Raw genomic sequence first — 27,248 nt, forward strand, 5'->3', positions numbered from 1 at the left:
CAATAACAATCAAATAGTAGGGTGGTCTTTCTGCCTTGGTATGAGATACTATTGATGGTTAAGAGGACCTATCAACTATCTTTAAAGAGAACAAAGATCAAAATATGTGGAAAATACAATTTGCCACATCTTAGATTTTTTCAACATATGATGAACACTCTTCATAGAACTCATCTCTAGAAGGGGAGGTAATATCATTGTCACATATATTTACTCTAATATTTATCTATATGATTAAGTAGAAGTAGGTAAAAATAAATTTATTTTATGATATTTTTTAGATTAGCTTCTTAGAAGCTTCATAGACATTGTTTTGACTTTACATGTGTTTGTAGTTGATAAGTTAGAAACTTGGTCAACAAATTAACCATCTATTGATAGCTTGCGGAACAAGCTAACTATGTGGCATATATATAAGAAACTTGCTTTGCAAGTTAAGATATGTATGTTGCAAAGTCAATACGTTTTAGAGGTCTCATACGGCACTACTAGAAAGCTCTTAATTAAGAATATATATAGAGGCAAGAGTGAAGCCTTCTTCACTCTTGTCAATACCTTTCTAGTCTTTAGACTTATTTCAAGATTTTCTAGTCTTCTTATCTTTGGCAATAGTCATTCTAATTTAATATAATATCATCTTTGAATGACTTTCTAGTTCTTTTGAATGACATAAGAATATATTGAGGATTTCTTTCTTTGAGCTTCATGTTCTTCATACCAATACATGTCTTTGTTGAAAAAAATGTGTCTAAATTATAAAACATGTTTTATATATATGCCACATGAAAAAATTCTATCATAAATGGCCAATATGCACAATATAAGGCCAACTTATTGGGAAAATTTTCATCCTTTCAATCACCTATAAACACATATAAAGTCAAATCATGTCTTTGAAACTTCAAGAAGTTTTTTACAAGATACTATCAAATCTATTTATTTATAATTACTTATATTTAACTCCTTTAATCTATGTAAATATGTGTGTTTGTGGCATTATCCTTCTTTTTAGAGACAAGTTCTATAATAAATAATAATCACATATTGTAGAAGATTGAAATACAATATATTATATTTATTTCATAGTTTAATTTTTATTCTCTTTAAAAATAGTTAATAGGTTTTCATAGCCATCAATAGTATTATATATTAGGATGGAAAGACCACCTTGATATTTGATAATTGTTGAGGCTTTTATAGCTTTTTTCAAATAAAATATTTGTAATACCATCAAAAATGATTCATATCTCCTATAATATCCTAAATATTTAGATTTTTTTTTCAAAGTTAAGACATCAAACATGTTATATTTTACTATCTATTTAAGAAATAATATACTAATCTTGAGATTCTTTATCTATCATGTCATCTAAAAGATTATAAAAATTATAATATCTTATCTAATAATTCAACAAACAAAAGTCTTTAAAATAAATTTTCTAATTTTTGATTTTCTATCTTCTAATGTTATAATTATATAAAAACTATAAATAAAGATATAAGATAATATGCATTTTTTTGTGAATCTTACTTTTTTTTCTAGCAAAAAAATATTATTCTTTACCTTAATTTTGATAAATATTATCAATAAAAAGAATTAATTTTCTTTATTATGTTTGTAAGGTCCTTTGTTGGCTTCCATATATATTGACTAATATCATATTTGCACTTATAAACAAGATATTCTAACCTATTTTGATATTACCTTCACTCTAAGACTTCTTTGACTTCAAATTCTTGATTATTGTTCATTTCTATAAAAAAAAGTGGTATTTGTATTCATCTTAATTTATCTATTATTTTATATGGCTTAAAAAGAGACACATAAAATATGGAATGATCTTCATAGAATTTGATAAATTTAATCAATAAAGAAGTAGATTGGTCTGTTCACAAATAAAAAATGGTTCAAATCTATAATAATCTACTTTGTTATAAGAATAAATAATATTGATATTACAACAAAATAACTATATCTTATTATCTATGTAGAATTGAAATTATATCCTATAATAGATATCTATATTTATTTTTTTTATTATTCTTGAGTTTTTTTTTTATTATGCCTTCATTATTGTATGTAGCTCTGATAAACAATTTGTCAAATCTTTTGCTATAAAATTATCAATTTTTGAAAAGTCAAAAGAATAAAATCATAGATGATAACCATAATTGATAAAAAAAATTATTTATTAAATTAAAAATATATTATATTATAATTTAAAAAATTTACCAATGGTAGAAGAATTATTCAATTATCTTAATGGTAGTTGATTGTATACCTCAAATATTGCTTTAAAATTAAATTTATTTCTTCTGTTTATCCATTAATTTTAAGATAAAAAGTCAAAGATATTTTTATATCTATCTTCAATATTTTAAAAATAGTTCTCCAAAATCTTCATACAAGTATTATCCATCTATTCAATATAATATCCTTTAGCAATCTATGATAGCAATAAATGTTGTCAAAAAAAGTTTAATTATTTTTTCACATAAAATAGATTTTTTACATAATAAAAAAATATAACATCTTGGTAAAAAAATCTATAATCACAAATATGGAATTATATAAATTTAAAATTATAAAATTTATGATAGAATCCATAGAAACAAAAGAACATTATTTTTTGTATAAATAGTGGCTAAAAAAGTTTATAAGGTTGATCTTGAAAAAATGTCACATAATTATAAAAATTATATAATTTATTTTTATATTTAAATCTATAAAAAATATTTGAATATTAGATTTAAAGTCTTATTATATCAAAAATATCTTAGAGTTGTTAAGTCATGATGAGCTTAAAGAATACATAATTGTACTTTTTTTAGAACATATAAGTGACTTTAAAAATAGAATAGATTATTTTTAAATTCAAATTTAGAAATATCATGAGACTTAAAGAAATATATTCTTAATATCATGAAAAAGAAGATTAAAAGACATTTTTGATTGAACTTGCTTAAAAAAGATTGAATAAATAATTAATATTGATTTCATTTCTCAAAGATGAAATTAATTCAGCTTCAAAAGAATGATTTATTATTAATCAAAATTTATATTTCTTTCTTTTGGTGCAAGTCAAGAATATCTAAAAATATATAATAAATCTTGTTATTTATTTTAGTTGATATATAATTTTAACTTCAAATTTTGATAAAGACATGCTTCAACATACTTGGCAATGATTTAAAATATATGCTCATATAAAATAGTTGAGATTCTTGTGACTCATATATATATATATATATATATATATATATATATATGATGTCTAAATTAGAAGCAACTTCTAAATAATGATGAAATTCTTGAAATAAATCTATAATTGTAAGGAATTTTTTGTGAAGATCTTGTAGTTAATTTTGAATATGAATCACAAACAAATAAAACCTAAATACATTCTTGTGTCACTTGAAAAGAATAGATATTTACTCAAAATTAATATAATATTAAAATTGGAATGACTATTGCCAATAACAAGAAGACTAGAGATTCTTAAAAGAAGATTAAGGACTAAAAAGGCATTGCCAAGACTAAAAAAAGCTTCACACTTACATCTATATATATATATATATATATATATATATATATATATAATATTTAATTAAGAATTATTAAATATATATATTAAATATTATTAAATAATATTATATATGTTTATAATATTATATATATATGTTTATAATATTATATATATATGTTTATAATATTATATATATATATATTTAATATATATTTAATATATATTAAATATATTATTAAATATTATATATATATATATTTAATATATATTAAATATATTATTAAATATTATATATATATATTTAATATATATTAAATATATTATTAAATATTATATATATATATATATAATATTTAATTAAGAATTATATTGTAGTATTTTATAAGACCTCCAATATGTATCCAACTTGCAAAACATGTGTCTAACATATAAGACAAGTTTCACATGTGTACCACATAATAAACTTCTATTACAAATGGCCAATATGCACAATATAAGATCAACTTGTTTGCAAATTTTTCAATCTTTCAATGACTTATAAACATGTATTAAATCAAACCACATCAATAAAACTTCAAAGAAGCTTTTCCACAAGATATTATCAAATCTATTTACTTCTATTTACTCCTATCTAATTTCTTTAATCCAAATAAATATGTATGTAATTTGTCATGTTATAATACAACTAATAGGTAAAAAAGTGAAGAAATATTATATTATAGAAGATCTTATTTCAAAATATTATAGCAAATTATCTTTAAAATAAAAATAATAATTAAGAGATAGTAAAACCAAATATACAAATTCTGCCATTTTAAAAAGTGGGCTCCTACTTACTTTGTAGAGCCATAAAGAGGCAAAAAAAGATACATTAGAAAAATAAAGAATATAGGCATATATACAAAAAATTTAAGAGTTAGTTTTAGCAAAAATTACTTCAAGAAAATAAGAATTAATACTCAAAAAGAATCAATTGTCAACCATAGTGTCACGGACATACATATTTATTTTAATATTAAATTATATGATTAAATAAAAGTATATAAAAGTAGATTGATTTTACAATATTTTCTAAAAAATCTTCTTATAAGCTTTATAGATATTGCTTTGATTTTACATATGTTTATAATTGATTGGTACATTAGAAACTTGGTCAATAAATTAACTATATATTGATAGCTTACGGAACAAGCTAACTATGTGGCACACATATAGGAAACTTGCCTTGCAAATTAAGATATGTGTCTTGCAAAGTCAATATGTTTTGGAGGTCCTATAGGATATTGCTACATAATTCCTAATTAAGAGTATATATAGAGGCATGAGTGAAGCCTTTTTTACTCTTGTCAATAACTTTTTAGTCTTTAGTCTTATTTCAAGACTTTTTAGTCTTCTTGTCTTTGATACTAGATATTTTAGTTTAATAGTGTATCATCTTTGAGTTATTTTTTAGTCTTTTTAAATGACATAAGAATATATTGATATTTTAGTTTTTTAAGATTCATGTCCATGACAGTTTGACAAAAGTCCTAATTCATTGTTCTTGTCTTGTTTTAGAAGTGAGTAGATTATTCCACTTCTATATTTATATTTTGAAGGTTATAGATTATTTATTTTTAAATTAATTTTTTAATTTTTTTAAATTTATTTTTTTCTTAAAACGAGAAAATTATCTCTTTTTGTAGAAATTTTCATTTGATATTAGAGGTTGTGGATTATCTTCTTTTAATTTAATTTATAAATTTATTAAATTATTTGAAATAAAAGGATAAATCATTGATGCTACATTAGGTAGAAGTAAGAATTTAATTGCAACTATTTCAGATCTTTACAAACTTGTCAACACTCTTAGGGTGGAAATTTTACACATCGCTATTATCTATCGAAGAAATACTAATACTACACCTATAAAAGAAGTTCAAAGTTTGTATCAAGAATTTGTATAATTGAAAGAAGCAAATAGATTAACATCATAATAAAATCTAAAAAGTTTTGTTTCTACAAGTATAATGGAGATAAGAATTATTATGCCTAAGATGTTTGATGGACGAAGTTCAAAATTTCAATGATTTTTGCAGCTGTGAAGCTCTATCTAAGGTTCAATTCTTTCCAATATTTTGATGGATTTACTCAAGTTGGATTCATAAGTATACTTTTATTTTAAAGTGCTCTCTCTTGGTTTACACCTTTGATAGAAAAGGCTTCATGACTCTTTTATGATGTGAATTCATTTCTAGAAGTATTTAAGGCCACATTTGGAGAAAATAATTAAAAAAGAGTAGTAGAGATTAAGCTCTTGTTTTTACAACAAAGATTATGATTAGCCACCATATATATTGCTAAATTGCAAAACCTTACTTATAACATAGACTAAAATAAAAAAAAGCCCTTATTAATCAATTTTGATATAGATTGAAAGACAATATCAAAGATTTGACATTAACAATGCCAAAACCAAAGTGTTTGGAACAATTTATTATTTAAGCCATTGCTTATAATAATTAATTATTTACAAAGAGTCAAAAATAAAGATTTGATTAGAGAAGAATAAATCAAATAATGATGATAGCTTCCAAGTTTTGAGAAACTTATTCATCAAGGCTAGAATTAATGAAAATTGATATGACATATTTTTAATTTTTTTTAAAGCAAAAAAAGACTTATTGTTGTAAAAAAGATTTGTGCCTATATTATGGAGAATCCAAGTACATTACTCAACATTATTCAAAGAAGCAATGCAATCACAAAAAGAAGAGGATGGTTGCCAAAGAAGACAATGTGTCAAAAAACAAGTTTTTCTAGCTACTGTAAAGGCCCTACGGCTAAAATCTTATACAATTTGTGGGTCATCAAATTGACTCACTTATTATTTTAGGATAAAAATATACATTTAGAATGATTTAAATCATAATATATAGTAAGTAGTATAGAAATCCTTAGAGAAATAGAAAATTAGAATGTTAGTGGTAGAAATGGAATCTTAATAAGTCTTAGAGGTAATTATCTACGTTGGTTTTGTATTTTTATTCGTTGTTGAATAATAAGAATTATTTATTAAGACCAATATTTATATTGGTCTTCTATCTATATGTACTACTTATAAAAACTATAAATATTAGTAGTTAGAAGAAGCATAAAAAAGAACCTCATGTCATTTTAATTATTGGTATTAAAAAAAATAGTATTTATAATAGATTTAAATTAATTTTATTACTATAAAAATCATCAAGATAGGAAATTTTAGCCTTAAATAGATATTAGAATTATAGAAATATTATAAGATTTATTAGAATTTTTTAGGAATTTTTAGAGCAATTTTCAAGACCTTGGTAAAAATGACTTTACCACTGGGGAAGCCATTATGAAGAAATGGAGTAAGATTTGAAGACCATACAAGGTTCCAAGGCTAATTGATTGTTTTTGAACACCATGGTGTAGTCAAAATTACAAAAATAATGGTCCTTCTAGTAGAAAATAGAAGGATCAGTAGTTAGTATAGTTCTTGTAAGAAAGGAGGTACACCAATCCCATATGGGTTGTAGCACCTTGAAGGTAGTTAGGAAGATAAGACTAAGGCCTCGTGGCCTCTCTTGAAACTCTTATGTACTACATGTGAGCCTTAGTGAGGCTCGAACCCTTCATATATAAGCAAATTACCCTTGAGATAAAATATTTTTACTTAATCTTTTGTTTATTTACTTGTTATTTCAAACCTTCATAACTTACTTATAGTAACTCGGATTTATATATTTTTTATACTATTAAAAAGATAAAAATATATACCTATCTAAAAATAGATTTTTACTTTTTACTTCTACTTTTTATTGAATGAAAATATAATGAATAGACTGTGACTAAGTTTTGGAGTGTATATTTGCTTGTATACATTCCTTTCACTTGTTTGTGTTGTTTTCTTCTTTTGTTCTTATTCATTGCATCTTCTACTTCACACTATCCATTACAAGAAACTTTTAATTGAGGCCATCTTGCAATTTGGGTAGAGGGGTGAAATTTACACTCACATAATTCCTAGTAAAGATCCTATTCTCTCCTTAGACCCCTCACTTTTTTTTACAATAGAAGTTTATTTAGGACCAAAAAATCACAAATTCTTAGTCTTATTGGATTCAAGAGCCTCAGCATATTTTATACACAAATACATTGTCAAAAATAAGGAATATCTTTAGTTTAGAAAATCAAATCTATGCATGTAGAAGTAATAGATGGTCATTTATTGTCTTTTGGAGATGTTACATATAAAACTATTTCTTTAGAAGTAACAACTAGTAGTCGTAATAGTTTAATAATGTTTAATGTGATTAAATCTCCTTCTAATCTAAATATTTTAAGATTATTGTGTTTAAAAAGGTATAACCTTTAGATAGATTAGATTTCTTACAATCTTCATTTTTTCTATAATCAAGTTCAAAATTTTGCTAATTAAGTAGGACTTCATAAAATCAATATATCCAAATCATTATTGATAGATACAAAAACTTTCATGCATGCTGCAAAAGAAGAGTCAACTTTTATTATATATGCCATATCCATTGTTGATGAAGAAAAGATTTCAAGTGACATTCTAAGCTAATACCAAGATTATCAAGACATCTTTGAAAAGAAGAATGTAGATATTCTTCAAAAGTATTATCTTTATGATTGTTCCATTGATCTTGAAGAAAGAGCTCAATCGCTATTTGGACCAATCTATAGCTTATCTTAGGACGAGTTGAATATACTTAAGGAATACATTGATGAAAATTTGGTTAAAAACTTCATATGCCATTTTGAATCTCTAACTAGATTTTCTATCTTATTTATGAAGAAAAAAAAAATCTTTAAAGATATGACTAGACTATCAAAGACTCAACAAGATCACCATTAAGAATACATATCTTTTATCCTTCATTTCAAAACTTCTTGATAAATTGAATCAATCAAAGACCTATATAAAAATAGATCAATAAATAGTATAAAATTTGATATATATTTAAAAAAAAGATAAATAAAAAACTTGTGAGTCCCACCAATAGATTTTAATTGATGGATTGGTTAAAAATATAGTATTGAGTTATTTAATGAGATAAATACTAAGGTTAGAGATTCTTTTTGACTACTTATATATTCATTATAATTTAGAAGTATTTATAAGTATAAAAGTCTTATTACAAGAAAAGTTACAAAAATGAAATCTTAGTAAGCCTTAGAGGCAATTATCTTAGTTGGTTTAGTATTTTTACTCATTATTGAGTATTAATGATTAGTAATTGAGACCAATTTATATATTGGCCTCATATCTACATATATTACTTACAAAAATCCTATCAATGATTAGTTAATAGTTAAAAGAAGCATGAAAAAGAACTTATCTTTTAAGTTATATATATATATATATATATATATATATATATCTATATAATAGGATTTTTAGTGGATTTAAATTAATTTTATTACTATAAAAAAATCACTAAAATAGAAAAATACAGTCTTTTTTAGATTTTAGTATTATATGAATATTATAGAATTTTTTAGAATTTATTTAGAATTTATTTAGGATTTTTTATGAATTTTTAGAGAAAATTTTAAATACCTTGGTAAAATTGAGTTTTACCATCTTGAGAGCCACTATGAAGAAATGAAACAAATTTTAAGAAAATAAAAGGTTTCTTTTCTAATTGGGTATTTTTGAATATCATGGCGTAGTCAAAAATATAATAAAAATAGTTTTATTAGTAGAAAAAAGGACGACCAGCAGTTAGTGTAGTCCTTGTAGGAAGAGAGATGCACAATTTCTATGTGGATTGTAGCACCTTCGGTATAGGTAGGAAGATAAGACTAAGGCCTCAAGGCCTCTTTAGACTACCAATATACACTACTTGTGATCCTTAGTGAGGTTTGAACTCCTGATTTCTTAAACAAATTATCCTTGAGGCAAAAATTACTTACTTAACTTTTCTATTATTTACATTCTATCTTTAATCTATTATAACTTATTCATAGTAACTTGGAATTACATGATTTTTATGTCATTGAAAAGATAAAAAAATTTATCTATTTAAAAATATATTTTTAATTTTTTACTTTTATCTTTTATTGGATAAAAATCCACTGAATAAGTTGTGATTAGTTTTATAGTGTACAATTGCTTGATTGCACTTGTTTCACTTGTTTGATGTTGTCTTTCTTTTGTTCTTGTTTATTGCTACTTCTACTTCTAACTACCAATTACAAGCAACTTTTAATTGAGGCCATCTTGTAATTTGGAGTGAGGGAGAAATTTACCCTCACAAAACTCCATTTCAAGCCAAATATAGATATTTTGAATATAATGTCATATCTTTTGGACTCACAAATGTGCCAACTACTTTTCAACATATAATAAATGATGACTTTTGTGAGTTTTTTGATGATTTTTTTATCTATTATTTAAATGACATCTTAATCCACTTTAAGAACAAAAAAGAGCATGAAATTCATATTCACCATGTGTTACAAAAATTAAAAGATGCAAGATTATATACTAAGATAAAAAAGTGTGTATTTTACACTACTTAAGTTTACTTCTTAAAATACATCATTTCAAACAATGGTCTTATATTAGATCCTAAGAAGATTCAAACTATCATAGATTTGAAGATTCTCAAAATAATTAGAGATGTACAATGTTTTTTAGAAATTTCCCAATGATTATGAGATCTTCATCAAGAACTTTTTTCAAATTTTAGTTCTTTTTATATACTTGATATGTAAAAACAAACTTCAGTAGAACAAAGAAGTTGAAGCATCTTTTAAAGCCTTAAAGATAATATTTATTTATGCACCAAACTTGTATTGCATTGACTTTTCAAAGGCATTCTTTATAGAAATAGATGCATTAAACTTTGCTATAGATGCCATTTAATTACAAATAGGAGCAAATAACAACCTCCACCTAATAGCTTTTTATTTCGAGAAATTTTTAGCAACTGAGATTAACTATGAGATTTATGATAAAGAGTTTTTTGTAATTGTGGATTTATTTCAAAAATGGTGGTATTATCTAGAAGATGCTTCTAATCCAATCACTATAAATATAGATCACAAGAACATCATGTCATCACATGTTTTGAATTGTTTTCAAGCCTATTATCGTATTACATGTTGTCTTGCTTGAAAATGCACTGGGCACCTAACTCTGGAAGGTGAGGTTGTGTTTCACAAACATCCAAGAAATCCTAATAGGTTTCACCCATATGAAAAGAATATAATCTAAGTACTCATTCAAAAGTACTAAAAAATACTCTTTTTAGTAGCCTCGTTCATACATAAACCTCAATTACCTTATTACTTTCATATTTAAGCAATTTTGGTTTTTCTTGTAAGACCCAACCCTAATCAATGAGCTTTGACAAGTTGTAACTTCTAATCTGACTATCTACTGGATATAAAATTTTACATACAATTTTCAATATAAGTCTTCTATACGCTCAAGAATTTTTAGCCCAATCCAACTTACAGATTGTGAAAAGATCTCCAAAAACTACACTAATGTCACTTGGCTGCCAACATGAAAGGTGAAGCAAAAATTCCAGCATTGATTTCTCCTTTTTCAACTGTTAACTTTGATTCAAAATTGGTTTGTAGTTTGATCTTCAAGTCTTTCAATACTAAGCCAAATTTCACCTTGATCCAACTAATAGATCTCCAAATATCATAGAAACCCTACCTAACCCCAAACTACCAACTTTGAATATATACTTATACCAAAACCTAGATATCTCTCAATTACACCATTGAATTACCACAAAATTTCAGATCCACTTCAAACACCTAATTATTCAAGTATTGCCAAAATTTAAACTCTAGATGTGATACCAATTTTACAAACTAGCCAAGAGTGCTACGCCTAATTTCATTGCAAAAATTCCAAGTTACTAATTCAAACCTTGACTTCCAACAATAATTGCTAACTCTCCTCAAATCCTACTAAAACCAACCTTATGTCTCTAGAATAAGCTCTAACCTAGCTCTCAAACCCTAATCTCTGATCTTCAAATGAAACTCTATTTTATCCTAGGCGAACATTTTAGTGGCCAGAGGTCTGATTTCAACCCTGTCTCACAAACAGTCAATCCCCAAGTATCAATCTAACCTATCATAAGGATTTTTTAGTCCAATCCTATCCTCAACTTAATCCTAGTATCAACTATATTAATTATTTATCTCTTATAATATAATTTTAGTAATTTATAGTCTTTTTAAGGCAATAAAAGAGTTTTTATATCCTAAAAGGTAAAAATACTAATTAACTTTTATCTACTTGCTATTAAGACAAGAAAATAGGCTAAGAGGCTTTCATAAAAGCCCTATTAAAATATGTTGAATTCTTGTTGAATTAATATAATAGAGTATTAATTAAAAAATAATTTTTAGTCATATTTTCATCATACAATTGTATCATAATACAACACCATTGGAGCATATCTTTATCAAGATTTCATTTTAAGATAATATATCAATCCAAAAAATAATAAGATTTATTTGATGCCCTTTTTAGATAATCTTATCTTGCATCAAAAGAAAAAGATGTACCTTATGATCAACAAAGAATAATTTTTTTGAAAGCAAAGTATTTTCATCTTTCACTAATAAAATCAACATTAAGTATTGATTTTATTTTTGTCAAGAAAATTCAATCAAATATATCCTTTGATCTTTTTATTCATGATAATAAGAATAATTCTTTTAGGTCTCATTGTACTTTTAAGTTTGAATTCAAAAATAATCTATTTTATTTCAAAAGAAAATTATATATTCTAAAAGAAAAAGCATGATTATGTATTTTCCAAATTTATCATGACTTTTCAATAGTTGGACATTTTGGATACAATAAGACTTTGGAGCTAATATAAGGAGATTTTTGATGGCCTCAAATGTGGAAAGTACTTAAAGTCTTTGTACAATCATATGATATTTGTTTAAGATCCAAAACTCTTTATCATAGATCTTTAGGACTTCTTTAGCCTTTATCTATTTTGAAACAACCATAGTCTTCTATTTCTATTAATTTTATCACAAATCTTATAGTCTCAGGTTCATTTGATTCTATATTTGTATTTCATTTGATCTATGTCTCAGGTTCATTTTATCAAGATGGCATATTTTACACTATGTACAAAATCTATCATAGGTAAAAAAAAAAAAAAAAGAAAAAAAAAAAATCGATAAGTTTTTTTTTGGATAATATTTATTGCTATGCCCATCATCTCCTCGCAGGCACGAATTCGTCCAACCCCAAGAGGCATTCATCCGTGCCCCTCAGGGAACGAATATTCATCCACAAATACATTCATTCTCTCATTCATCCACCTCAAGCCCACTCACACAGAGGGAGGGAGAGACAGAGAGCCAACGAAGGAAGATCAGCACGCACGCAACTCCAGAGAGAGGGACTGAGAGAGTGTTTGTGTGAGTCGCCTTTTCATGCCCTTCAAGCATCCTCGCGATTGCAGATCCAGCAGCAGCATTAGGGTTTCCATTCCGCTTTACCTGACGCTCATCGCCCCCCAAGGCCACCCACCATGAGCGGCAAGGCAGTGCAGGAGGCTGGCAAGGCCGTGCAGAAGGCCAAGGCCATCGACTGGGATTATCTGCAGAGAGTGGTGGTCTCCGACTCCGGTAAGCGCGAGCTCGCTGCGCTTCGTCGCGCCTACGACGACGTCGCTGCCACCATCAACGACAAGTTCAACATCGTGAGTTGACGTCCTTTGTTTGGGTGATTGATTCAGGGGTTCGGCGTCCTCGTCGTGTGCACTCGGGCCTCGTGATGGCATTTGGTGTTGTGATTTGGGAGAATTGTGGAGGATGTGAAGGATGCCCTCTGTTTTTCCCTCCTTCATTTTTGGGATTCATCCTGTCGATCTGTTTTTGGCGACGGGTTCGGCCGTGGACTGTGGTGCAGTGGGCGAATCCGAGTGAGGGTTGTCTCGTGAGGTTAGGGTTTGGATGGGAGCTGATTTTGGTGTTTGCGAGTGTGATGTGGTCGGGCGGTGGTTGTGGAGAGGTGGCGGAGAAGCTGCGCTGAGATGATCGTAGGGTTGTATGGTTCTGTTGGTGGTGATCTTGGAGATTCAGATTTGAGGGTTTTTCTGTAGTCACGTGAAGGTAGACGTTGGGGCGTTTTGTGCATTTTGGCGGAGGCTTGTTAGCCACAGGTTTAGGGTCCAGGCCCGGCTCTGAACTCCGTGGTGGGATTGCGTTGTCGCGGCCGTTCCGGATGGGTCTGGACGCGTACACATGTGCCATTGGAAGCCGACGAGGTGTCGGGTTCGGTGCGTTTGTGTCGTAGGGTCGAGTGTTCGCAATTCCTGTCGTCGACGGAGGTCATCACCCTGGCGGTGGCCACTTGATGGACACGCGTGCAGCTATGATAGGGGGTCCCGCATGTTGGATGAGTTCCGGAGAACAAGCTTGATGGGGGTAATGAATCAGGGGAATAGTTTGGGAGCAAGAACAAAATGATGTGAACTGGAGTGAAGCGAAATGAATTGAAATGAAATGTGAGTGTTTTGAAGAAGACGTTCTATCAAAATTGTAAATGCAGGATTGGATTGATAGAGCGAATGTAGGGTTCGTGGAGGGTGACTCCCCACGTGGGCAATGTTATGGTCGGAAGAGAAGCTGACGGTGCGTATGTTAGAAACCGGTGCAGCGGAATGGCACTTGTGGTGAGAATTGATGGTTGTGAAACCGCGGAAAGACTCTCACCAGGTTCTGCCATCGAAACTGAAAGTGTTGGGAAGTGTTAATGGCCGGTTCAGTAACTTGTGATAAGAAGATGTGGTTAAGGAAGTGTGGGTGGGTGGTTGTGACTGATTGTGGATGGTACGTGCGGAGCGGAAAGCAATGCACTGGGTTGAGGAGAGATGCAGTAGGGTTGCGTCCCTGCCGCTTTTGTGGTTGGGATGTTGGGACGTCTGAGATGGATGGAGGTTCGGATGCTGACCTTGTGGGTGACGTGGGGATTCACAGAAACCTACGAACATCAACTGGGAGTTTTACAAGCAGAAGCTGGGTCCTTCAATCGTGAACATCTTCCAGGACTCCGTGAGATGTGAGTTTGTAGAATGTGGTCGTGTGCGTGGTTGGAGTTTTGACAGGGTTAGAGTGGTGGTTGTTGCTGGATGTGGTGTCGTGGTTGAGAAGGTCGGAGTTGGAGCTTTGTGTTGAATTGGTGTGGCGTTGCAGCACTGGAGAAGGAGGTGCCGGAGTACAAGGATGAGTACACCGCAGACTATCAAGCCAAGCACCAAGCATTGGTAAGCAATCGCGGTACTGAGGCAACGCGGGTTGTGCAGAAGCAAAGGATGTGTGGGGTAGTAGCGATGTGTAGAGGTGTCAGATGGTGGCGGCATGTTGTACGCGTGCGAACATGAGGAGGAGTCGGGGTGGGTGAGTTGCGTGGGCAGTAAGTTGTGGTCATGGTGGACATCCTGCGGAGAGGCAGTGAAGTGAAGTACGTGGTTGGGTGTGTTTGTTCACGAGCAGATGGCGAAGGCTGCGGAGCAGGAGGAAGACTCGAAGAAGAAAATCGTTGCTCTGGAGAAGGAGATCGCGAAGGTGCAAGAAAACAAGGTAACGACATTGCGACGGACGCAGCGTGGTTGGATTGAGTGGCGGGGCTTTTTGGGGTTGCGCCGGAGCTGAAATGTGTGCGTATGCAGTGCAGGAAGGTACAGCGGCGTGGTGTAGTGACGTGTTGAAGTTGGTGTTGGAATGTGTGCAGGCTGCTCTGAGAACAATGACAGTGGACGATTACTTCGCGAAGAATCCAGGAGCCAAGGAGAAGATCGATGATGAGATCAGGAACAACCTGTGGGGATACTAGTTGGATAAAGTGCGGGCAGCTGCGGTTGGTTTGGTAGGACAATAAGATGTGGGATTAGAGCTTTTGTTTGTTTGAGAGGAGTTGCAACGGTGTAGTCGCCGAGTGCTGAAATGCTGTTATAATGCGGCAATATTGAAGTTGCAGATTCAACTACGATGGGCTTTCGCGAAATACGGATTTCCTCCCGATAATTAATCTTGGAAAAGGAACGACCCCCGAATAATTAATCAAGTTTTTGGGAACCGACTCCAGCTATCTAGTGCGGTTTGTTGTTGTGATGATGACTAAGCTCTGATAATGAATAACCTGTGATAATGAATAACCTCTTATGCTCAACACTTTTTTTTTTTTCTTTTTTTTTTTTTTTTGCTGCAGCGGATTATATAAAGTAGCGGGGGGGTCAACTGTAATGAAGAGCATTATCTGTGATGAAGAGTATGTGAGAGCTTGAAATGTATTTTTCGTGAAAAACTGCCGTGTGGTTCCGGGAGCTTAGTCAAAAGCAGGAACAGCCTGGCGATTTTGTTGAGGTGGTGGCTGCGGATCTCAATTGACTTGGTTGACCTAGCGCTCATGGGATTGGCTGGACGGTACTTAGTGGTTGCATGTGGTGTTGGGATGGAAATGAGACGGATTTAGGCAGCAGCTGGCCGGCTTCTTGCAATGCAATGCTGCACACATGCACTAGTAAGAGGTGAGCAGAAGGAAAGGAGCAGAAATAGTAGTTGGGGACTGTGGGTTTACGCTTGGCATGACGGTGTAGCCGAGAGCACTTGGCAGATGTCCAGAAGGGACGCTGTGGTCGCTGTGCCGATAATCGAAGACGACGGGAATGTATCGCGTTGGGTGTGAAAGCACGGGGAGTCAATCTGCGCTTCAGGAACGTCCGTGTCGAGGGGGAAGTTAATTAGGTGTTGAATTACCTTCGGCTTAGACGAGGAAAGTGGAGGAAGAAATGGATTGATCAACTTTGTCACAGCATTGGCGAGGTTGACTCAGTGGTCTTCTGTGGGGCAACGCAGTTGTTTGGAGAGGAGATGTTTGCCCGGTTACCCTTAACATATGGACGAAAGCAGGTTCCACAACGTGAAGCTCACCACGAAGCGTGGCAGGAGACCGAAGGACACGAGGGTTTGAGAAGGCTCAACGCGGGTTTGCAGAACGTGTCGTGTTCACGTCACCTGTTTGAAGCTGATGGGTTATGCTTCAGGGGACCCCAAGAGCAAGATTCCGCTGGTAGTGATTGAAAAATGATCTATGTGAGACTTCAGTATAGAGCTCGGCGATGAAGAGGAGATCAAGAGTAGGTGCGCGGACGAGAAGAAAGACTCTGGCAATGATTGCCTAAAATGCGGACACAACATGTTGTAACGTTCGCTGCAATGAATGGAAGTGAGGTTTTTCTTTTTTTTACAATCTACAGACAGGGTGCGGTGTGGGCAGACTGCTTTTACATCATATTGTAACATGGTTGGGCACCATTTGAAACTAACCAGGTTGAAAGGCGTTTGGTATATTGCGCACCATCGCTAGGAAATGGAGCTGTACACTGTAGGCTTGGAAAGGATATGCCGAGATCGCATCTGAATGAACCCATGTTCAGAGCAGCAAAACCCTGTGTCTGTTCTGAGTTCTCTATGAGCTGGCTATTCCGTGAATGTCGACAAATTTTGCAACGTTTACGAGATTGCTGGTTTGCTAACTAATGTGTATACTGGCTAACTAGCTGTGATTGATAACCACCAATTACATTAGTCTGGTGTGGCTAATTTGCTAGCGATGGCGGAATGGTACTATTTGTCTTGAAATGTTTGAGTGTCGCGATTGCCCTACCTTAGAAGTCGAGCTTTCTTTGCAGTGAAAACCACCTGCCGGCCTTTCGGACGACGCTCTCTCGAGTCAGGGACGGCGGGCACAGCGTTGTAAGTTTTGTCCTTTTCGGCAATGGCAGCTATCAGATCTTTGCGAGGAAGGTTGAGCAAAGGATTCCAATAAGCCTGAAGGATCTTGACGGCCTCCTGGCTACCGTCGCTCTCACTTCCACTTGTTGGACCTTCGACACCTGCGTTCAACTGCCACAAAACTCGCACTGCCTTTGCCTTCTGTGACCCTCGAACTTATGAACCGATGGAGGATCGTTCAACGGCTTCGATCCTGCAAACGGCGCCGCAAGCTTTAAAGTCGACATTATTTTGGCACACAGATACACTCGGCCGGCAGCCAATGCGTTGAGGAAGCAATGGTGAAACGAAAACAATACGAAATGGCGGATATTTTTCTGCCATTACTGATGCAGATCTGTCTTTTAAGCCCTTGGAACTCTGGAAGGATTGCATCAAAATCGCAGCGAGTAGGACAGCAGAGCACACGATATGTGAGTATGGGCAGACTCAAGCTGGATAGACCTGGCCATTGCGCAAGGGTAGCAACCAGCAAGATGATTGGGATGCTGTCACTGAGATTAATGTACACATGGACGCGCTGCATATGTTACGTTGGCTCCCCTATTTGCGAAAAGGTTCTAAAAATATATCCCTGGCATCTCCCACTGTCGTACTCCCCCAGTCCGAGTCTTCCACTTCATGCTTCGTCAATTTCGGGATTTGCGCGGTGAATCGGGGATGGACGCTTGCATCGGACCACCTCGCACCGATCGCACCCATCGTGGAAGGAAATTGCGGTGTGGAGCTAGCGACGAAACCCTAATTCTTGATCCTACTTGAAGAAGGGAATCGCATTTTGGCCCGCCGGAGTACAAAGAGTACGACCAATATTTGGGAATTTCTGGAATTATGAATGTTGGGTTCATGAAGTAATGGATTGAAACACACTTTTGATTGCTTGTGATGTGGAGTAAGAAAAGCTGGTCAATTTCTGAAAAAGAATGTTAAAATGAAGAGGATAAAAAATTTAGAGAGGGAGTGTATGTTTTTATATTTTAATATTTTTTACTCTCACCTTTATTGGTATTTTTAAAAAAACAGATTATTATCATGTTTGAAGAACAAGAAATTATCGTATCAATTTGAACATATTTAAAAATGGAATACATTAATGTGGAGCTGATGGAGAAACATTTTTTTTTATTATTTATTTTATGTTGGTATTATAATCTCATTTTATATTATATTTATAATTTTTTTATATTGATATTATGTTTTCTTTTGATTTACATTTACATAGTTTAAAAATGATTATTTATGTATTTTATGAGTGGTAAAGAATTAAAATTATTTATTTCTAAATAAATATTTTAAAAATACTTTATTTTTTTTAATAATGTAAATATAAATATATTTATGTTTATATAAAATAAGTAGTAAAACATTTATTTTATAATAAATTAAGAATATTCATTATTTTATATTCTAGGCAAAGACCTAGTTAATACACTAATTGAACATGGTTGTTAAAGCAGATTTTTACCAAATAATTATCTTGACACATGGGTATTCTTTCTATTATTGTTTTGTTTAGGAGATGCTTGTCATAAAATTTCCTAATTGCGAGGTTATTAAAAAGTAGGTGGTAAAAAAGGGAAGAAGTGGAATAAAGTTTTCCAAGTAAACACAAATGGCCCAATGATGGTGCAATCAATACACAATGCATAGAGGTAAAACCTTTTGAAAATTTCAGAGAATTTGTGAACTGTAAAGATATAAAAATGTTTGTAGTACGGCTGTAATGTGGAGAAATGGTGCACTCCAATTCTAGAATTCATGAAAGTGTCAATAAATTGGTCCATCTTCCAGGAAACTGGAATGTTACAATCTGAACGAAAAATGCCACCGCTTAGTTTCACCCATCCATCCACCAACGTCATTCATTCATTCCTTGCCACCTCCGAACACGATGAGGTGGTTGACACATGTTTTAAGGGATAGAAACAAGGCCCTGCACATCGCGTCTGCCATGAAAGCTCGGTTGGATCCATCCATGATCCAATCGCACCATTTGTCACGAGAGAATGAATTCACGGCGTGGTTTTTCGGGGGAGATTTATTGCGGATGTCGGGCTAGTCTCCCGATCTTTCCGCACTCTATGATCGGGGAATGAATCCAGCAGCGATGTACAAAAGCAATAGAATGCGCTCATGGCTGATCGGTCTTTTCCCCCGCATCTCTGCCATTGGAGGACGCCGCTCCAGAGGCGGCAAGAAATGGAGCGGCAGGACGTGACAATGGACTGGCCTGCTTTTTGCTTTTCATTCTCTTTTTATTTTAACGCTCCGCGTTCTGACGAGGGAAAGGTCGCAAGCTACAACACTGGCTTCAGTCACTGGTCGAGGAAGCCACGAGAAATATCTGTGCGGTGATCGCTTTCGCACTTTTCGACTGCGGCATATACTGTGAATGATGATTGTGGCTGCTGCCAACACGTTCCGTCCGTTGAGTCTGCGGATCCGATTACTATTGTAGTCAGTTTTCTTTCGAAGTGCACTTTTCTTGCTTTACCTGGTAACAACTGCCTAATGCAAGTTCCGCATCATTCACAGAACGCCAACACAGTTTTGTTAGGATAGGTTAAACAGACATGAAAGTCTTTAATCGCCGTGTCACATGTGCCATGTGCCATGTGCCGAGAACAAAAACATGAGAAAGAGGCATAGATGTTGTAATAAGAATATATTGCGAATGTGTCTGACGACACTGTTTTACAAGGTGCAGAGACCCAACGAACTTCGATCCGTAGGTACTGCATTTTCCACAATTGATCCAGTACAAATTACAACTTCTGTTTCTGATTACCGAAGTCTTGATATGACTCCCAACGAGTTGCTAATTTTGAGAGCATCAGATTTTCTGCCTGCTCGAAAAAATATTTCTAGCAACTTCTAATTGCGGGAGCGATTGATGCATGGTGTGCTTAAAATATGTGTATCATACTGTGAATGTCGTCGGCCCGTCGATCTTCTAACTGACGGAGCCCTAGTAAATGTATATACAAACCTATGGAATAGAAATTGAAGGCATTCCTGTTCGGGGGTCGCGAGCCTGCTAGCTATGGCGGAGTGGTACCACTGGTCGTGGAATGTTTGCGTGGCGCGATTCTCCTTCCTCAATCGCTTGGCTTTCTCTGCTGTGAAAATGACAGTCTTCTCCGAACGGCGGCGGTTCCCTCGATGCAGTTCAGTCGTCTCGTACTTTGATGGGAGATTGACTTTATTATATGTTGGAGCTGCAGCGGTCCGGTGGGCTTCGTCGTGAACCTCACGAAACGTAGCAATCCAGGCTGCGGGAGAGATATTCAGGAGAGGGCTTCTTAAACATTGAAGAACGTTTTGGCTATCAGCGATGTCACTGTCATCAGCTCCATGTCCCACGGAAGTCGCTGAAACAGAGCTCTGAACGCTGGAAACTCGTAGCCTCTTCTGACCTTGGAGCCCTCGAAGCTCGCCAACCAAAGCCCAACTTCTCAAACCAATGGATTGCACAAATGGCGTAGCGCTCAATAGAGTTGTCATGTTTCAAATCTACGTCCCGATGCGCCAAAGTCGATAGGCACCGCTCCGCAGCCTACAACCCGTGCAGATTTTCTTTTATACTACGATATTGATGCAACTGTCAAAGACTGCAATTGCATGGCCGAGCGTGCGATTAGCAATATCTATGGCAAAACGCATTCGCAGAGACGTGCAAGACGAAACTCAAAACGGTAAATCGCAAAAGAAATTGTACGTTATATGACGAAACTTACATAAACATATCTTTAAAACATAATGATCAGACCTAAAACTATATAAGTAAGTCAAATATAAACAAAATGGAACTTGTAAACCTACGGATGACTAATAGTTTCTATGCGTACTGATCAACAGTAGACGGCAGACCTGAGGATTCTCAATCTCGATATCGACTACCAGGTGCCACCACCAGCCCACCAGGTTTCTCACTCCGCATAGAGCGATGCGCGTTTCTTGTAGAAGGCAACACGAGATTACGAATGCAGTCATGTGGAGTATCAGGACGCATTGGGCATACTTTTATACGCACTGGGGCAGCTAGTGGATAAGTGCAAAACCAACTCGGTGTTGGTGCAGGTGCTTCTGATGGTGCAAGTGCGCGAGGCGAAATAAACACACTCGCAACGGCATATTCTGGCGATGCGATGAAGTGTGGACCGAATGGGCATGGTAGCAGGGCCAGAGGAAACGCGTGCGTGAGAGTAAGCAGGGCGGTAGATTAAAAGAGGCTGTGACCGATCCACGGAGCGGGGGGCACAACGGCTCGTCCGATGGAGAAGCAATCCTAGGTGCAGCTGTGTCAGCGCCGTCATCATCGCCGTCGTCGTCCTCTTCTAATCGCAGTTCCCCTGCTGACCCAGCCGGGTCGGGCCGCTCACATCCCGGCCCCATGCTGATTGTGCACGTGCTGAGAACGGTTCAATTCATCTTTGGTACATTTACAAATGCTCATAACATGATGGCTTTAAATTTCTAGTGTATATATATATATATATATATATATATAAATACATAAGTAAATAAACAGGGAATTGTTAAATCGACCCACCCTTTTGCTAAATCAACCCATCATGTGACTAGCGTGATCTTTGCGCGTGTTTAATCAATGAAAATGATTTTCTTTCAAGTCCTACCAAAGCGCTCATCTAGTATTCAGTAGCAGTTTTTGAAGGTTTACAGCAGGACAACACACTTGTAAAAAATGAAACGTATGATGGCCACGCCAATTGCCACGCGATGGGTTAATTTATTAAAAGGGTGAGTTGATTTAATAATTTCTAATGTGTGCATATGTATGTATATATATATATATATATATATATTAAATTTTCTTTAATTTATTAATAAAAAATATTGACATTAAAAAATTATTCTTCCACTATACCTAAAGAGTGCAAATGATAAAATGATTTATCTTGTAAATCATTTCTTTTTGCTTTTTGTTGGGTGTTTAAAAAAGTGAAATAATAATAATAATTATAATATATCTCAAAATCTATTTCGTGTGATGTATTAATAATTTTATTTATTTATTTAGACTTCTTGTCATTCATCTTGATCTAATAATTGAATAATATTATATATAAATGACTAAAATCTAGCTTCGATGTTTTTACAAATATTAATATGATGAGTCAAAATATGTAATTAAAAATGATGTAATTTATATAACTATTAAAGATTTTATGAAATAACTAGCTGAACCCATGCCAATATCACAGAAAATATGCAAAAAATCAAGTGTTTGTTACAAAAAATTTATTATAAAGAGGACATGAACCCATGCATTTTTAATGACATGGGTTCAACATATATTTTCCATTTTCTCCCTTACATCTCCACCAATTACTAATCCTTCATTTTCTCTGTGCCTTGCACCTAGACTGTTAATGTTTTAAATTTTAAATTTTAGTGTCCATGAGTACTCTTTATCATCAGAATGCCTTGGTGTAAAGAGCTATTCTCCAAGGTTTCTTTCACGCTAAAACAAACACCCTATTTTGATATTTCATCATCAATTGGTAGAAGAAGAAGATCAAAAGAAGAGGATGATGATGATGGTCAAGTCCCTTGAGGAAAACCATTCAGAGAAAATCACCATGTTGGTAGCATCTCTTGTCAATAGAAAATTCTGCTCCTGTAAATAATTTTGATCTTTTTACAAATTACAACTTATAAACTGACTGAATTATGTAATTATTGTCCAGCAAAATTTATCTCCATGTACATCTTTTTATAAATACCTTAATATAATAGAGTTACAAATTATGTTATTGTACTTTAAGTTTAATCTCATACTCTCTGGCACTCTTTCTCATTACAATCCGTGCAAAATCCTTCAAAAGCTTCATCTTTGTCTATTCTACATATCTCATCTATTGATTAGCTCTAATAGAGTAAAGAAAATATATTTTTAGTTCATCAGTTCAAAGCATAATATTCAATGCATTATGTTCACAATTTTGAATACCCACCAAAGCCTATATAATTGTTCATAGACTCATAGCAGTTACAATTCAATGGTGTAAGAATTGACTGAAAATAGTTGCAACTCACTTATTAGATTATATGAATGATCAATGCAAAGTTGCTTTAAAAAAACCTTTAAGAATGCCTTAGTTGTACACAGATTGGTAAAAGAGCTTTTTTTTGCAGTAAAAAAGGCATGAGGTAGACTTTTTGTTGAAGGCTGTTGTGAATCTTCTTCACCAGCTTGAGATAATCGTGCTTACAACTTTGATTCCAATTTAGGAGCAGTTTTCAATACCATTTTATTGCAGAAGAAGTTGGCGATCTTCTCGAAGGAGGGGGTGGTGAAGTTCAACACCACAAGATGCTACGATTCCCATGCTCTCCGCCTATGAAAATATCTCAGGTACCAACCCGGCTTTTGTAGAATATGGAGAAAAAGTGGGAATACAAAAATGAGATTATATTCAGATATGTAGTCTTGAATAGGAGCACTTCTTTATATACAGTAACAAGGTTAATCCTAGGTTAAATGAATGTATCCAGTTATCTATGAGATTTCTACGCCAACACGCCCTTTTACTCTGAAACTATAAACTTAAAACTAAGAAAATCCTAGCGACGATAAATAGTGGACAGAATTGTGGAGATTTTTGAATTTTTGATTATTTCTATTCTGCTGTTCTTGATTGTGAAAAAGGTTATAGTGGTTACGATAACTGTCAAGGAGCGTCTTTTGTGTCCTGCATCGTTGATTTTTTTATCAAGGTTCTGAGGAAAAGCTGGTGTATCTTCCTGTTTTCGATGCCGAGAAGTGCATACAGAAGTGGTGTCATGTGGTTGTGGTTCTAATTTTGCTACATTTTCTGAGGTTGACTCCGCGTGGGACATTCACGTAAGTCCCTGTTTACTGGACTGTAATTTCGATTTTCAGGAGGCTGCAGAATTCAGTGAGGATGTAGGTAAATTGATTCGGGAATAAAACTTGAAGGTTGAAGTTGAGAAGAAGATCTATGGTTTGATTTTCGAAGAACTTCTACAGAATGCATTGTAGGAGATCGAGAGAAGCGCTCTTGATTTGCGTTCAGTATCGAGGGAACATTGGATGCCGTAATCATACCGCGGCTGGTTATAAATCTAGAGTGTTCGGACGACGTTTACAAGTTACAGCGAATTCTCGGTAGAGTATGTAGATTGTGAAAGAATTTTTATTGGACCAAGAGAACTGGTTCTGTAGTCAAGGAAAATATGTTGATCAGTGGGTTGTTATTTTCTCTAAGGATGTATGCAGCTCACTGGATTATGTTGGAAATTTTGAAAAGGGCTGGTGGTTGGAGTCTTCAATTTCGATTGAATGGATAATTTCATGATAGTCTGGCAATTGTAACCTTCGTCTGAATTTGTGAAAAGATTGGCCCAGGAGTTTAGTGAAAAAATCTGCCTTTTATTCTGTAGATGGAACAAAGTTGAGTTGTATGTCACCACTTGTGATCCTTTTGTTAATGATAATGTGCTGTGATTTGCTTTGTACGCTGATTTATATTTGGATTGGTTGCCATCTTTATTCTGGCTTCATTGTCGCAGTGAATAATAACTAGTCAATTTATCTCTAGCCCAAGATCCTTTGTTAACTTTTCTAGCCAAGCTACTTCTCTTGCTGCTTTTTCAGACATATATTCAGCTTTAGAAGAACTGAAAACAATTGTTTGTTGTTTCTTTGTCATCACTTGGACTAAATACATCACTTGACATCACTTGTGCTTCACTAAGACTAAATTCAAAACCTGTTGTTGATTTTTCATTTCCTATATCACGTGCCCAGTCAGCATCAACATACCCAAAAGTGTGAAGATGAACATTTTATAAAATATTCCAAAATACTGAGTCTCTATTAGATAGAGAAAACCACTTTTAATAGGTTAAAGATGTGAAATTTGAGGTCTTGCCATGAATCGACCACAAATTCTTGTTGTATAAGATATATCAAAATGCATATGTTGAAATTAAGTTAATTTTTGAATGAGTGATTGATATAATTTTGGATCACACAATGACATTTTCATGTTAGCTTATATGTAACATGATATAGATAAGATAATTATATAGATAATTAAAACCATGGAAGTTTCTAAAATTGGAGTTAGGTTAGTAAATCAGATAGGATCCACCGTAGAACATTCTAGAAAGGATTTAGGGCAATTATTTATGTAGAGCCTACCATAGAATCTTTTAGAAGAAAGCTTAAGGCATTTATCAAAGTAGGGCCCACCACCTAAGAACATTTTAGAAAGTCTAAGGTAGTAAGACATGGTATAAATAGGAATGGCCAAGGCCTTTTGGAGCATCTGGTCAGATATGGCTTTGGACTCTTTCTCTTAATAAAGTTTGGTTTTGCATCTTTTTATTTTGATTTGTTTTGTTTTCTTTCTGTTTGCTCACTTTTTTCTTTCATGCCTTATTTTGTTTAGTTCTGTTCAATTTTATTTTGGTCTGTTTTAACCTATTTTATGAAGAGGCCTTATGTTGTTGTGGATTGGAAGGATCTTGGGTTTTTGATTTAGTCTATTCTTGTTTCATTATAATTTTAATCTCTCTACCATAGATGTAGAAACATGATGGTAGTTTGTCATACCAAATAATTTTAATATTTGAATTAGATAAGCTCTTTGTGTCACAAAAATGTCCTAGAGTAATTGTGTGCATTTTGTTTTAAGAAATAATGTAATATTTCCTTCTCCTAATCCAAACATCTCAAAGCAAGATTCAAGTTGTGTTTTGAACCATTGTATCCATTTCACACAATTTCTTGTAAAGAAAAGATCATCAATATACAAAACAAGAAGAATTTTTTATTCATGCTAAACTATGTATAAGTTTTAGGCACCTTGACTTTTTGTAAATCCTTGGCCTTTGAGAAATGTGTCAATTTTCTTATATCATTATTTAGGTGCTTGTCAAAGTCCATATAATGCTTTGTAGAGGCAACATACTAAGTGTTCTTTACTTGTGATTTTGAAGATCTAAGATTGAGTAATAAATACTTCTTATTATAAATTTCCATATAAAAATGTTGTCTTCACATCCATGTGATATAGTGGCCAATTATGTTGTACAACAAGAGCCGATAGTAGCTTGATTGTTCTCCATTGGACAAGAGCCAGTAGTAGCCTGATTGTTCTCCATTGGACTACAAGTGTAAAAGTGTTTTCATAATCTATTCCTGTCTTTTATTCAAATCCTCTGGCTACTAATCTAGCCTTGCATTTTTGCAATGTTCCATCATTTTTGAGTTTAGCTTTGTATACCCATTTCGTGCTAATTGGAGTATTTCCTGGAGGTAATTCAGCGAGCGTCCACGTGCCATTTTTATGGATGGAGGATATTTCTTCTTGCATAGCTTGACTAGTTAGGTTGTATAACTGCCTCATGAAAGTTGGAAGGTTCAATAGGTATTTCGCACAAGCCAACAAAGTATTCATGAAGCCATCTTGGAAGGTGACATATCCATTCCTGTTGTTAAGAATATTGACTTGTTGGTTGAGAATCATCGGTGATGTTGATAGCAGTCCGATCCGATGATGAAAGTTGATCGTCAAAGGCTTGCGATGATGGTCACGAATCGAGGTCCTCGATAGCACTCTGGTAGGAAGCCAAATGAGGAGATTTGGGCGGCATTGGAGCAGATTCAATATCACCTGAATTTGGTGAAGGAAGCGGTCGCGGATTCTCTTGAGCTGATTCCTGTGGACTGCCGGTTGTGTCAGGAGCTGGTTCTGATGAACCGTCGGGGGTGTCTATATGCAGAGATATCAAGGGTGTTGATGTTGGTAGCAAAATACGTTATGTCTCGTTGGTAGGATCCGAAATAGATAGCCCTGTGATATCCTCGTCGGAAAGTGTGATTTCTGAATATGGTGTATC

General features: G+C 33.7%; 2 protein-coding genes and 1 long non-coding RNA gene across 4 annotated transcripts; 2 read left to right on the top strand and 1 right to left on the bottom strand.

Annotated features, from left to right (window-relative positions):
• Positions 1–13,026: 13,026 nt before the first annotated feature.
• On the top strand, positions 13,027–15,639 carry LOC112273418 (ATP synthase subunit d, mitochondrial). 2 transcript variants are annotated; one of them, XM_024502175.3, is made up of 5 exons: positions 13,027–13,258; positions 14,538–14,619; positions 14,754–14,824; positions 15,054–15,140; positions 15,292–15,639. In XM_024502175.3, exons 1-5 carry the CDS (start codon positions 13,088–13,090, stop codon positions 15,391–15,393), a joined length of 513 nt encoding a protein of 170 aa, XP_024357943.1. In that variant the 5' UTR covers positions 13,027–13,087; the 3' UTR covers positions 15,394–15,639. The 2 variants fall into 2 exon arrangements, with proteins under 2 accessions (XP_024357943.1, XP_090101328.1); XM_090245202.1 differs by lacking the exon at positions 13,027–13,258 and adding an exon at positions 13,729–14,276.
• Positions 15,640–20,004: 4,365 nt separating this feature from the next.
• Positions 20,005–21,337, bottom strand: LOC112273009 (uncharacterized). Its single transcript, XM_090245201.1, has 2 exons — positions 21,225–21,337; positions 20,005–20,965 (listed from the first exon to the last, which is right to left on the bottom strand). The coding sequence occupies exon 2, from the start codon at positions 20,856–20,858 to the stop codon at positions 20,229–20,231; it is 630 nt and encodes a 209-aa protein (XP_090101327.1). The 5' UTR covers positions 20,859–20,965; positions 21,225–21,337; the 3' UTR covers positions 20,005–20,228.
• A 1,245-nt stretch (positions 21,338–22,582) lies between these two features.
• On the top strand, positions 22,583–24,839 carry LOC141044635 (uncharacterized). The gene is made up of 3 exons (XR_012216268.2): positions 22,583–22,827; positions 23,514–23,733; positions 24,262–24,839. It is a non-coding gene; the product is annotated as an uncharacterized LOC141044635 (long non-coding RNA).
• Positions 24,840–27,248: the final 2,409 nt, after the last annotated feature.

The sequence above is a fragment of the Physcomitrium patens genome, chromosome 20, assembly GCF_059467195.1.
Source record: "Physcomitrium patens ecotype Gransden chromosome 20, ASM5946719v1, whole genome shotgun sequence".
In the NCBI taxonomy this organism is placed as follows: Eukaryota; Viridiplantae; Streptophyta; class Bryopsida; order Funariales; family Funariaceae; genus Physcomitrium; species Physcomitrium patens.